Genomic DNA, 13712 nt, shown 5'->3' with positions numbered 1-13712 from the left:
TGACAGAAATGTTTCCATATGCTCAAATTAAATACTTAATTTCTCATTTTTCCACTATGAGATTGCGCCACTGCAATAAAAGATTCATTTTGTGTGATTTTCACACATTTTATTGGAGGTGATCATAAATGCATCACTGTATCTCTGCCTAGCAGTTGGGAGGATTGGGCTTGCTATGCATAGTTAACAGAGCAGCATTAATGGAAAGCTTCACCCAGGCTGTCAGGACAACRGCAGTGTGTACCAGGGTTAAAGTCAGCGAGGGTTTACTCCGTAATATCCTTTTTAGTGCATTCCTGTCTGCAATTCCTCAAATAAATCATGGCAACGCTGTAGCTGAAACCATAATAGAGAGCATCCCCTCTGTGGGAGGAGACCACTTTCTAAAGTACATAATCTTCAGGGTAAAGTGATCTGGGCCCATGCCTGCCTCTGGATCTTGTCTTTGTGTTTCTAGCCGTGCTTTCAAGCTGATTTTGGCTGAAACTGCACCATCAGAGTGAGGTTACACAAGAGCCTGCTTACACCTTTTASTGGGTCAACTCCATACCAGCTGAGATGACGATGGAAGAAATTCCTTTGAAAAAGGCCAGATCAAAAGACAGATTTGAGATGCAGATCAGTATACTCTRAATTGGTTTGGGCTACATTTATATCCACATTGATTATTTGGTTTAGCAACTGTCTGTTAGATGTTTGATTGAATCAAACCTATAAAGAAAAAAACCAAAGTTCGGATCAGGCTCCTTTTCCCGCCATTAATCAAAAAGATTATTGCTGTCTGCTGCTGTCAGTGTGTGAGATTTCTGCTTTATTTGTATCTATCAAAGCTAATGGAAGTGTCACAGTGCATATCTCAGCATGCGCAATGTAATACCCAATATTTGGTTCTGYTTATTGTAATTTATTGGCTCTGGGTACACAAGCTGTCAGACCCAGCAGCCAACTGTCATGGATGATGATAGCCATACTGACTGTATCAGCAGAGGCCGAGAAGGACTGCATGATCATGTTCATTCTGTTTTTATTATTAAMACACACTTTCAACGGCTGATTTACTGTAAAACGTGTGGCCCAGCGCTGCTAATTTCAAAACATGCACACACAGGTTGAGCCAAAACTCGACACCAGAACAGCATTAAAAAGACATGAATAACTTCAACATGGCAGTCATTCCACTCTAATACACTTACAGTAAACAATTAGTAAAAGAAAAGGCAACTAAACAATCCAGTCCTGCTTTTTATGATGCAATGGACATTGTCCAAAGAATCAGTTTAGGGAATGAACTCACATAAAAGTAGTTCTGTTGATCTCAGTTCAAGAATGTCATGTTGCGTTGCTGTTCCAGTGAACAGTCGTTGTTCCAGGGGTCTGAAACCTTTTATCATACAAAGAGGCAGGTTTGGACCCCAAAGGGTTAAATACAGTTACAACCATTACAATCTAGTGAACATAACATTACAATCACCTACCGTATGGGATCTTTTAAGGCATGGACTCTACTAGACTTCTCGTAGTGCACTGTGGTATCTGGCACCAAGATGTTTGCAGTAATCTTAAGTACTGGAGTTGTTCTAACTCGGTTCTCCAGCACTTCCCAACAGCTTGGTTTGATAGAGAATTTGGATACCAAGTCTAAACTATTTCCTTCCTATTTCACTTCCTTGTCACACTATTTTTTGGTCTATCAAAATATGTTTGAAGATGTGAAAAACAGGTCAAATCTGAAAATGTTCTGAAAAGTTTCAAGATATATGCTTGCAAGGCAGTGTAATTCAAAACTTTGCTATTAAATCAAAAGTTATCTACATTTTGGGCCAAAATAAGACATATAAAATTCTTCCAGTGTAACGTTTTGTTGAGGTCGTACACTTAGCCCATCCGCCTGCTGGAGATGAGCTTATCTATTTGACTCATGATCAGATTGAAAACATTCCCTATAAATACAAAGTCATCTAAGCAAAAACAGTGAATCAGTCTGAAGTTACCTGAAGCAAATGGGAAACGTTCAGAGTATTTCACTCTAACTTAGGATAACAGTGGCTTGCACTGTTTAAATAACTTAAATGAATGCAACCAATCATGCAACAAAGACTCTTTCATATAAAAGCAGCTGTTACAGGTTGGACATGTCCTGGTCTAAGTCTAACTGAACTTGATGGATATTCCTTTGCATRAAATGGTAGGAGCCATCAGGTCACCCCCACAAAGAGAGAGCAACATTAGGCCAATAATATGCCAGTCAGAGCAGAAGAGGGAAGAACCAAATGGAGAAAAATAAATTATGTCAACATCCAGTGAAAGTTTAGAATGATCAGAGAAATACAATGCTGACATTGGCCTAAATCTATGTATGCGTGTCTTAAATCTCAAACAAAGTTTGCTGAGAGRATGTGGAAAAGGACTCTGGAAGAGAGACAGTTTGTTAGAGTTGTGTTTAGTTTAATTAATAAATCCTGACTGACGTTAAAAGGCTGCACCACCTCGTTACGGGATAATATCCCAGGCCTCACATATCACTTGGGAGTTAGAATATTGTAATGTCGCCTTTAAATGAGACTAATAGTCTGCATTTGATGCCAATAAAAAGCTTCTAACTAACAGAAAATATTTTACACACACTGATGGAGTTCCAAAACAGTAACCTATATTTCATTTGAACTTTTTTTCAGAGCTTATGTCAAGTTGAATTGGCCTGCAGGCTCTCTAAACAGTTTCCATTCACCTTCCAAAAGCAAAAGCACAAAGAGTTGACCCTGCACTCCACTCTTCTGCCCATCAGAAGTTTTTGGGGCGGCTGCTGGTCTCGTGGGATACGTCTTTTAAGGTTTATTTCTCGAAACAGCTCAAACTCAGTTATATTTGATGAAGAACCTCTGTGAACATTTTTCATGTCTTGCTGCAGAAGCACAATTGAATTTAGGTTSTTACACATAAAGTCTGTATAATTAGGGTAATTGTCATACTGTAAAGTGAGCCTCTGATTCTTTCTCTATTTTTTTGCAACCTCTTAGACGTTCTCCAGCATTTCTGCCAATTTTATGATATAAAGCCTCAGGTATTCAATATATGAATATGTGATATAATGAAGACATATGTGGCCCTTTGACATATTTACATGCAGACAAAGTTAAGTCTACTGTGTTGATTCTGTTTCTTTAGGTTAGGATTCGTATTCTTTCTTATGTCTTATTATATAGCTGCCCAGCTTTACCCACATTCGAAGTGGCAAATAGAATAAAATCTCTGTAGTGAAATGTATTTTTTGTTGTTGTTTTTGAAAGAATCATGCATACAAAACCAAGCCAGCAGCACATGAAGTCATCCCACAGCACGTAAGAGTGCCCACTTGACCAACACTTCATGAGAAAAACCTCAAGAATTTCAGGGAGGATTATTGTGGGAAAGGAGAAATTCAGACTCAAACTCTGCAGAAGAAACAGGTCAAAGTGACCTCAACATGTGAGTGAGGCAAACCTTTATGCACAATTTTCCGGCTCTCAAGAAGCAGCATTTTCTCTTTAAAATGAACAAATCCAAAAAACTGAAAATTAGATAAATTGCAGAATGTTGTTTCTTGAAACTTTTGTGGTCCTATCAGAGAAATAATACAAATCAAAGGCAGACTTCTTAAACCAGCTAAACATTTATATTCATGTAAAGTGAAGACCTTTCAGCATCTGTAACACATTAACTCATCTCAGAAGACCAACTGACTGACGGATGGATCGACTGATTGACTGAGTGAGTGTCAGTCTTAATCTCAGCGTTAACCCTCCCCTTTCTCCACCTCACCTCCATGTCTGGCCTTATCCAACCTTCTCAACACTCCCAGCTACAAGCTGCAGATTAAAGCTACCCTCATCTGGATCTCATCAGTGCGGACCAGCCGTTGTGTTTTATAGGTTATTTTTCATTCACAAGAAGGAGGCATAGAGGGGGACTCACTGTGATTTAAAGCTACATTGTAGGGAGGATGGAGGACAATAAAAGCAACGTTCTATCGAAAAGAGGTCTGTAGATGGGGCATCATTTTAAATCCCCTTCTGCCTCTTGCTCAAATGTCTGCGTGAGTTTCATGTGTATTCTTAGTACCGTGGCCACTTTCTAAGCCACTTCCTCRCTTTTTCTTTCCAGCTGTAATGTCTGTAAAGTGTGGTGAATTGTTGTGGGCTGACTGGAYGAGTGTCACTTCCAAATATTGTAAATCATTTGTGGTGAAAAAAGAAAAAAAGAAAAAATCTTCATATAAAACACCTCTACCCCTTGCAACCCCCACCTCTGTGAGGAGAGTAAGCATACATGTTCTGCAACTGCAGTCTACACCARTCAGAGGGAAATGTTCTGAACTTCTTCTTCATTGGGCTTGTCAGTGGCAGGATAATTAGTACACTGAGGTCTGTAGCACAATCTAATAAAACAGGGAAGGGACAATTAAGGGCTGTAATTTATACATAAGTAGGTAAGTAACCARATGGAGAAGTCAACAAAAAATTAAATATCCAAATGAGAAAGTAATCTAAAAAGTAAAAAGTCAATTTTGAAGATTTTAAATTGTTAAAAAGTGAAAAAAATATATAAGTGAATGTTCAAAAGTTTATAAGTAAATGAAAATGAAATTAGACACAGAAATGTATATAAATAAATGACAAATATCTAAAATGTTTCACTGTAAATAAGTAATGACGACAATGTTTTCATCATTTATTTACTAATTTATTGACAGACGGATGGATGTATGGATGGATGTGCACAAATCACAATTTTTATGACATAGGAAATCAGACAAGCTATAACAATAGCAACTTTGTTCTTTTTTTGTGGATAATTACTATGCCTTTCACAGCAGTAATTTGAAAGTAGAAAAAAAAACACATTCCATTATTATAACAGCTTTCACTCAGTTTAAGGGTGAGTGAACTGCAGGACGGACTTCCTAATGAGTGCGTTTGGTGCCCCAGATCTCCACAGCTTTACTGTAAATGATCTATTGGTCACTCCGTCAGCTGCACACATTCCTCTGTGTGGTCTGTTGTCCTCTGACTTCCAGATGTGAGATATCAACACTTCTCTGCTGCTATTCTTAACACAAGTGCAGTTGTTAGCACAACAGTTTGCTCTGTGTTTACTTTTTATTCAACAGCCTAAAAATGTGCTTCTCAGTGGGGTTTTGTCTGGATAGAAGGAAGTCTTTATGCCGCCTGTTTTGATACTYGTGTTGTTCATTCATGCAATTTTATTCTTTTAAAATCTTTTTTAACTGTCATGCTGTGACAAATTAAGCTTTGAAAATATTTATGTTGTGTAGCTATGCTAAAWCCTGCTGTATCATTTGCAAATAAATGCACTGTGTCATAGGAACAGAAATAAAACAATCTCACCCAGTAGAATAAGTTCTATTGAAAAAGWCGATTTGTTTCCTGATCATGCTAATGGACCAACATTTCATTTTCTTCTGTCTTGTATTGCAGGAGGAAGTGCTGTGATGGATTCAGGTTTGTGATGGGCCAGTGCATACCTGAAAGTAGGTAAACCATACACTGATCTGTTCTCACTAATGTGRAATTGAGCAAATGGAAATAATTGCAGAAAATTCCAGCTGATCTAAAACAAGAGAAGTTTTGTCTGAGAGGAAACAAAAGTGATGCGTCYTTTTATTCAGTTTATTCACACTTCTGTCTAACTGCAGATTACAGACACAAGCTGATGTTTTGAAGCATTTATTTCTATATGATGATTGCAGCTAATGAAAACATTTAAGATACATTACGTTAATGTAGAAAGGTGTGCTTAATGAAAAGAATGTTTAATAGCTGGGTGTAATTTTCCGTGGTGCTTTAAATTTAACAAATGAGCATATCTGAACTCATATTCTAATTTTGCGGTTGTGATTTTACAACATGTTTTAGAGGCAGTCTTTCATGTGTAAACTATGCTGAAAGGGTCAGAGGAATTTCTTTACTTTCTCTAAAATTGGTCAGGAAGTAAATTAAAACATTTAACATTTTCAAAGAAAACYTCTAGAAGATCTCCAGAAATACTAATAAACTATAGAGCAAGGCCACTTTGAAAGTTTGGCTTACTAGTATTATATTTAAAGGGGGACATTTTTTCACATTATTTGTGACATGCGTTAACTTTATTTTGCATCAGCCACTAGATGGTGCTGTGTCTTCTGGCTGAAAACAAGCCCTTGTGATTTCAATAAAATCCGCATTGTGGTGAAATCAAACGTTATGGACATAAAACAGGAGAATATTACTTTCAGAAAAGTACAGATTACTGTGTTGCTCTGTTACACAAAATCTAAAGAGTTGAAGGCAGCAGCAGTTTCAAAAATTAGGCCCTTGGGGTCAGATTGTAGATTTCATGTTCGCTTTACGATGAGATGACACAACCCAGCTCAACACTGCGGTAACAGTCTTAAAGTATTAAAGTATTTAGTTGTARTACTCATATACTTCTTTCATTTTACATTTTTTTCCCTTCTGATCTTTGTAGTGTAACACAATAMAAGGGGGATTTTAGCTYGTCAATAAGTTGTATAAGTTTGACTGGCTTGATATTTTCTTCGTTGAGCTGCTGGARCGTTTCCCAGCAGTGAGATGAGTCGGTCTTCTCTTATCGTCTTCAGGTGTGGATGTCTGCGCCGCGTCACCCTGCGAGCAGCAGTGCACAGACAACTTTGGTCGAGTCGTCTGCACATGTTACCCAGGTTATCGCTTYGACAGGGAGAGACACCGCACCCACAAGTCTCCCTACTGCATGGGTCAGTATGACTCTCTCTCTCTTAGTTTACCTATAATGTATTGTCTCTGATAACACAAAARGTTTMATTTTATTTGAACAATGAACACCTCTGGTTTCAGCCTCCACAACCCCTTTCTGTGTAAATGATATTATGYATGTRAARTATCAGACATCTTGCTGATTTTTATTGGTTTTCATGTCGCAGTTTATAGCTGGACTTCCTCTCTTTGTCTCTTTGCATGTTTTGATCTGCCTACAGACATCAATGAGTGTGAGGTCTCTGGTAAAAGTCTATGTGACCATGAATGTGTGAACACAGTTGGGAGCTTTCTGTGCCGCTGTCACACCGGTTACATCCTGGCATCAGACCAGCGGTCCTGTATCCTAGTGCACAACTGTGAGTTGACATATTTTCTCTGAAACTGATCTGAGCACTTTAAACACATACCAAGTATCTTTGGCATATATTGTTTGTCTCTTCCACTTGAAAATTGTTATCTACAGCCCATAGTTGACTGTTGTTATGAGTCACTCCACGGAGTTCAATTTTATCTCTCAGTTGTCCCCTGAATAAGTTTTTAAAATGCAATGGAGAAACCTTCCTCGTATTTGGGRAAACACAAGATTGTGCATTTTTAAAGCTTCTTACCTTTGGGAACTTAGTCCTGAGAAAAGCACGATGAACCAGCATTGTTTACAGATTTTTTAAAACACAAGTAGTAACTCGCCTCATTCTTATGACTCAAAGTCGTGTTTACAAAAACATTAAGTAGTGCATATCCTGTTTAAATGGGCGGCTTTCACCAAAAAGAAGATAAAGAATGTTTGTTTTGTCGTGCAGTGAGTTCTTCGGGAAAGTCCGACACCTTGATGAGTGCTGGTTCCTGCTCGTTCACGTGCCAAGATTTCATGAACATGAAAAGCAGCCTGTTCCAACTCAAGCTGCGGCTGGGAAACACACAGTCGCACAACCAGGTAAGAAATATGCCACATTTAAAGCACTTGAGCCAAAAATATCWTAAGAACATTTTAATTTTATGCTGAGGAATGACAAATGAGCTTCATGTCATGGCTTAAGACGACTCTTACACAAATTTAACTTTAGGCAGCAGAGACAGCTGATGCTTCCAAAAACATATTCATCTTCTGGTTTGCAGGTATCTGGACTGGCAAACAACAACAAGCCGATTCGAGCAGGAAAAAGTACGGACAGCCCCTGTCTTCCTGGATTACCTGGCCCTCCAGGTGCTCCTGGTCTCCCAGGTAAGAATTAAATGACAAGGATGCTTGTGACAACTCAAACGCTTTATGGAAGACATTAAAACCATAGTAGTTGTCATGAAAATGATTTTATTTAGACAAAGTAGAGCAGCATTTTGTTTTTACTTTAATATTACCACCCACTCCCCCATTTTACTTTTCMTCCATTCAATAAAATCTGCCTTTCTTCATCAGGGCACCCAGGRGAACCAGGAAGCAATGGGGATCCAGGGGAAAGAGGTCCACCTGGTCCAAGGGGTCCACGAGGAGACATGGGGCCCATGGGACCAGAACCTGATCTCAGGCACATAAAGAGGGGCCGCAGGGGACCAATGGTAAGAAAAATCAAAAAACAATCTACRGTGTATTCAGAACATTAAATATACATTAGATCAAAACCTTAATCAAACACACCTGCATATCATAAAACTAGAGTACATGATGAGTTTATGACACAACCGTTCCCCCCAAAATACCCCAGGTCCATATTCTTTCTGCTTCAGTTCACATGTATTACTTTATATTTCAATAAAACATTTGCAACCTTTTAATGGTATCACAGTTCACAAGGCACAATGGAAAAACGTTGAAACAGAGAGTGGAGTTTTCTCCATTAGTACACACATTTCAATCATCATTGCAGGTAAAATAAAACAAGTTAGATCTTTGAGTCTTTTAAAGAACTGAGGATTTCACTGTGGAGTTTGTTAGAACAGTGGAGAAGGATGCCACAGGATTTCTCTGCAACATAAACTGCTTTGAATAAGTGTTCATCTCCCTAAAGATTTTCCACATTTAGGCTATAACTGCTATAAACTTCAATGTGTCTCACTGGGTTTTTATGTGATGGGAAAACACTTCATTTTTCGTTGCTGTAGAAGGAAAATGAATTCAGAGTTTTCAAACTAACCTATACATAAAATTCTTTAAATTGTGGCTATATTTGTATGCTGACTCCCTTAATCTGTGACTGATTAATAAAATCCAAAAGTCGCCTAATTGACAAACTACTAATAGCATTCTGAAGACCAAGGAACAGCAGGAAGGTCAGGGAGGATATAAGTCAATCCACCACTTCAAAATCCAATATGGCTGCTTTGCATGTGACACTTGATAGCTACAGAAAAAAACTCTATTTGCACTGCGGGTGATTTGTGCTCATTTGGTGAATATGTTGTAATAAAGTCAAAATTGCTGAGAAATACCATGTCCTTATCATTTTAACAGGGACCGCCCGGGGCTCCAGGAAGAGAYGGATTAAAGGTTGTGAAAATAGATGTTTGTTTTTAATTTTGTCTATCTTCTTGATTCTGCATTTATATGCAGCTGCAGTCGCCATCTGGTGCCTGTGTTGCACTAATGCAATGCTCTGACTGCTCTACATCCATATAACACATGAGATTGTATAAAAAAATAAAAAAATAAAAAAATCAGCCTCTAGCATATAAACACTAACCACARACTCTGAGTTGAACAGCATAACTTGCAGATCCTTACTTAGCATCTATTAGGTCCATTTTGTGTACAATTACTTGCGAAATACTTACTTAATAAAAGCCCAACTCAATTCAGGCGTACTCACTATATTTGCAGTACAATGRCAGCAGTTCTCCACAAAAGTCATTTGTTGATTCTCAGCAAAGTRTACAATAAATGAGTAAATATTACACCAGTACCATTGATTCAGTTGACTTCATSTGGATTACATTTAGGCTTGCCCAACCAAATCATACCTATAAATTGTAATTCTGTGTTTAATTTTAATATTTAGTGAGCAGCTTGTGTTATTGGATTAGTACTGTTTCTTATTCATCTTTAGCTAYTTTGACTCTTAAATCCCCAAGTGAAGCTCTGCATGTGTGATAATATACTCTGTACCACATTCATTCTCTAAGGAGTTGAGAGAAACTGGTTCATCTTTGCTGTTTCCTGCCAACAGGGTGACAGAGGAGCTCCGGGATCCAGTGGACCCCCTGTGAGTATAACCAAGTGAATTCCTTGATCTCAGCTTGGAGGCAAATCCCCAGCCTCTTCTGCTACTTCTGAATCTGGAGTCAGACATTCACCACAYCCCAATCCTAACTAATACMCTGCTYATTTTACTGAGATATTACCATAGTCCAATTACATTCCCTRCAGGTGTCTTATACCATGAGMTATCAACTTGAGAAAATAACTACTGATGGAGATTTTTGAATAAAAGTAACGGTAGAATCGTGYGATGAAATCTGGGCAGTGATGCATGATGTTTACTTTAATTGAAAAAACSATTGACTGGGATTTCCACCCAGTAAACAAATCTGTACCTAGCAATTACCGGGGTATTTCTGACTGCCTTTGGGCCAGGCGAGTTTCAGYAAATTGCCTGTTAATTTACACTGGTTTCCCAGTAGGTGGCAGTGTATGCAGCGACATCTAGAGTTAAAAAAAAGTAACCTTAATGAAGAGTTTTGAATAGGTGTCCACTTTACTGACCATGATCTACAATATGCTTTAAAMCATGCAACTATTCACAATCAAGAGAATTATTTATATGACTTTTTTTTTTTTTTTACAGGGACCACCTGGCTCCTTCGACTTCCTTTTGCTAGTGATGGCTGACATCCGCAATGACATCATTGAGCTCCAGGAGAAGGTGTTTGGCGAGCGGAGGGGAATATCCCTAGACAGTCCTCCTCATTCCAGCGGGGAGGAGGATTTTGTTGAATGGTCCTCTGGACAAGGAGATCTCAAAACCTGAGCCTTTCACAGCCAGCTTAGAGATCGTCATTCATGCGCTCGAGGCCAGAGAACYAAACACGGTGCCTACCTTTTAATTTTGTTCAGAACCACCCCACCCCATCAGCAACCTCCCAGGAAACGAACATGTCACTGTGTGGAGCAATGAGTCTTGTTGGAACTCTGACAGCACTTCAAACTGTGCCAATTAGAGATAGCAGACATTTAAAATCTCTCTCTCTCTCAAACTGCTGCCAACACAGTTTTGCTGCCTTTCATTTCTGTGGGTGTGTATGAAGCCTGTGCGTGCAGGACATCGTGTGAGAAAGATACAATATGAGCCCGCCTGTCTGAGCCTCTGAGGTCTGCCTTTGAGCTGAACCACTTCAAACTATGAATTTTATCGTCTGCATCTCTTCCTCTTCCTGTGTCCGTCCATGGAAGCTCTGCTTTGCCACTGATGACTTGCCTGCAGGGACATCGGTTACAAAAAAAGAAAAACAAATTACAACCTTGGATCTGCACGGTTTGCCTTTTCTGCACCTGCAGTGTCCAGCGCGGAGGTTTGACCTTTGCAGCCGTTCTCTGAGGCAAACTCAGGAAATATTTCATGAGATTCATGAGCATTRTGTTGTTGTAATTGTACAATCATCAATTGGGGCTTCATTTTTCATTAGAAAAAAAAAACTATGCAAGTAAAAACTGGTGGCATCTGTTGCTTTAACATTATGATGCAGGAATTAAATACAAAATATGGTTACTCACATTTTTATACGTAAATAATATAACATAATTGATATTTAAAATATACTTTTATACCCAGTATTTTATTTTAAATTGTATTGTTTATGTAAACAAGTTGGTGACTGCACATGTTGTCTCCTAGATATAATCAAAAGCTGGCAGATGTATCATAGAAAACTTTGAAAATATAATTTTTCTTTTAGTTTTCCAAGAAGCTGCAAGGCACCATACTGAATTCTTTTGATTATGGGTTTTGTGAAAAAGAAAAAGTGTGAAACTAAACTTAATCTGAAAGCTGAATTTATATAAAAATATATATTATTTTATTYCTTGCTTTCATGACTAATACTAAACATGAGCCAGCTTTCTCTGGAGGTTTTTATTTTAAATGTTTGAAAGTAGATCAGAATGAGTTGCAAAGGAATGAAACACCCATAAATACCTACGTAAAGGGTGGGACACGCAATGCCATTTTYTTTTKKTTKRAWTTWMCCCMAAWTKSMRGRMMAWWAAAAAAAAACATTGTGGTCGCCTCTTCCAGAAAACTGAGAGTTTGTGRAAGTGTTTTAGAAAAATAACSGCCCAAAGCAAATCCACACAGACACAAAATCAAACTTCTTTTACGATCATCTTGTTCATCTGGAAAATKGTGAGAYGAGTAAGAAGAAAGAACTTTGTGTGATTTAGAGAGATTGTGCAAAGAGGTCAAAGGTCACTCTCGCTGCACGCTCCAGTCACGAGTTCTGACCATTGRAGATGAATSAGTGATTGGCAAGAARAGGTTGTAAAGAATATTGACAGCAGAGGTACAATTAGATCTTCCAGTGGGGATTTAGTCAAGAGCAAAACAAATTAGTTCTTAAATCAATATTTAGACTGTTGTAAAAGAAAATCTGTGACTTAATGCTGCTGTGATGAAAGATTAGTTTATGTGAACGCTTTTCACACTGCAGTAGCACCGGCGCCAACATCTGTATRTATGTGGCGAATATTTAACAAATCTAATAAACTGAATACAGCAATACTTGTTGCTATTTTGCAAGATGTTCCATATAAATAGCTGGAACTAGAAAAWCGTTCACTGAGAAAGAATGTTTCTTATGAAAGCTTTTGTTATTCAAACTTCAATGCAATTTCCAAAATTACAGGTTAGATACTTTAGAGCCAAACCCAGCTGAGAAAGCTTTGTGAGGTAAATCAAACTGTGAAGCAGTGATCTTCCACATTTAACAACTTCTAATCATAAAGCACGCAGTTCTGCCAGCAGAGGGTGCTATAAGTTACTAATAAACTCAAAAAAAATAATCCTTCCGAGATCTTAACTTTACCCAGTGAGGTTTTCTTTTGTTTTGTCAAATTAATTTGCCATGTAAATAAATATCTACTTCTTCRATGTCTCAGAAGGAGTTAAATATGTCAAAAATTCACATACATCATTCCTTTACACTAATGTGGCAAGATATTTTTTTCTTGCAGTGTATAGATTGTGGAAAAGGCAAAGGTCAGAGGTCAGGGCATTTGAATATAAATTGTTGGAAGGGTGATCACTGGCCATATTCAGTTAGTGAGGGACTGTTTGGGCTTCATTGCACTACCAAATTATGAGTAAAGAAAAGAAATGATAATTAAACTTTCAAGATTTAGACAGATGCTACTATCTGGTTCACACTGTTGRATCGGAGTATTTTTAAAGTTTCAATYCTGATGAACAGTTCCAGTATATTCTTCTGTATTTTATCCTGCAATCAAAACAAATGCATTTTCACATGAATTTCGCTGATATGAAATATGCAGGCGCATTTTGTATTTGTCTTCTAGTACCTTTGCGTGCGTGTTACAGGTTTCTCACCTGACAGCTCCGCCCCCTGCCGTGCGGTCACAGCTCTCAGTACAATCTCTGGCAGGTCAACAGGGATCAGGAAAAACAATGTGAAACAATTTGAAAACCGTGTCAGTAAGAGAAAGGCAAGGGACTGAAAGAGATGATCTCATTTCCTTCACTGCTTGTCATGCAATGGGAAGCTTCRCTCTCAGTCTGTAGGGGACAGCAGAGGCAAAGTTCTTGTAGCATCAGAATTAATACACCAGTTGCATCGACTGAAATGTGGAGAACAGCGCAACAAAAACAGTCCTATATGTATTTAAACATACTTTAGTATCTCAATCAAAATATTTAATTTAAAAGCAGAGTTATTTCAGTAGTTTTATTCAAAAAGTGAAACACATACATTAATCAG

The 13712-nt window shown here is 38.1% G+C and overlaps 1 protein-coding gene across 1 annotated transcript in view; it reads left to right on the top strand.

The window, feature by feature from the left end:
• The window catches only part of LOC103462616 (collagen and calcium-binding EGF domain-containing protein 1-like), a 32578-nt gene extending 20944 nt beyond the window's left edge, over positions 1-11634 (top strand). Inside the window, exons 3-11 of the mRNA XM_008405513.2 lie at positions 5475-5527; positions 6638-6772; positions 7013-7150; positions 7595-7728; positions 7911-8016; positions 8209-8348; positions 9241-9276; positions 9953-9988; positions 10571-11634. Of these exons, the coding sequence (XP_008403735.1) occupies positions 5475-5527; positions 6638-6772; positions 7013-7150; positions 7595-7728; positions 7911-8016; positions 8209-8348; positions 9241-9276; positions 9953-9988; positions 10571-10753 (961 nt within the window). The 3' untranslated portion in view covers positions 10754-11634. The remainder of the gene's footprint in view (positions 1-5474; positions 5528-6637; positions 6773-7012; positions 7151-7594; positions 7729-7910; positions 8017-8208; positions 8349-9240; positions 9277-9952; positions 9989-10570) is intronic.
• Positions 11635-13712: the final 2078 nt, after the last annotated feature.

Source organism: Poecilia reticulata, linkage group LG3 (assembly GCF_000633615.1).
Source record: "Poecilia reticulata strain Guanapo linkage group LG3, Guppy_female_1.0+MT, whole genome shotgun sequence".
NCBI lineage: Eukaryota > Metazoa > Chordata > Actinopteri > Cyprinodontiformes > Poeciliidae > Poecilia > Poecilia reticulata.
The sequence above is the reverse complement of the archived record's forward strand: the minus strand, read 5'-3'. Positions and strand labels throughout refer to the sequence as shown.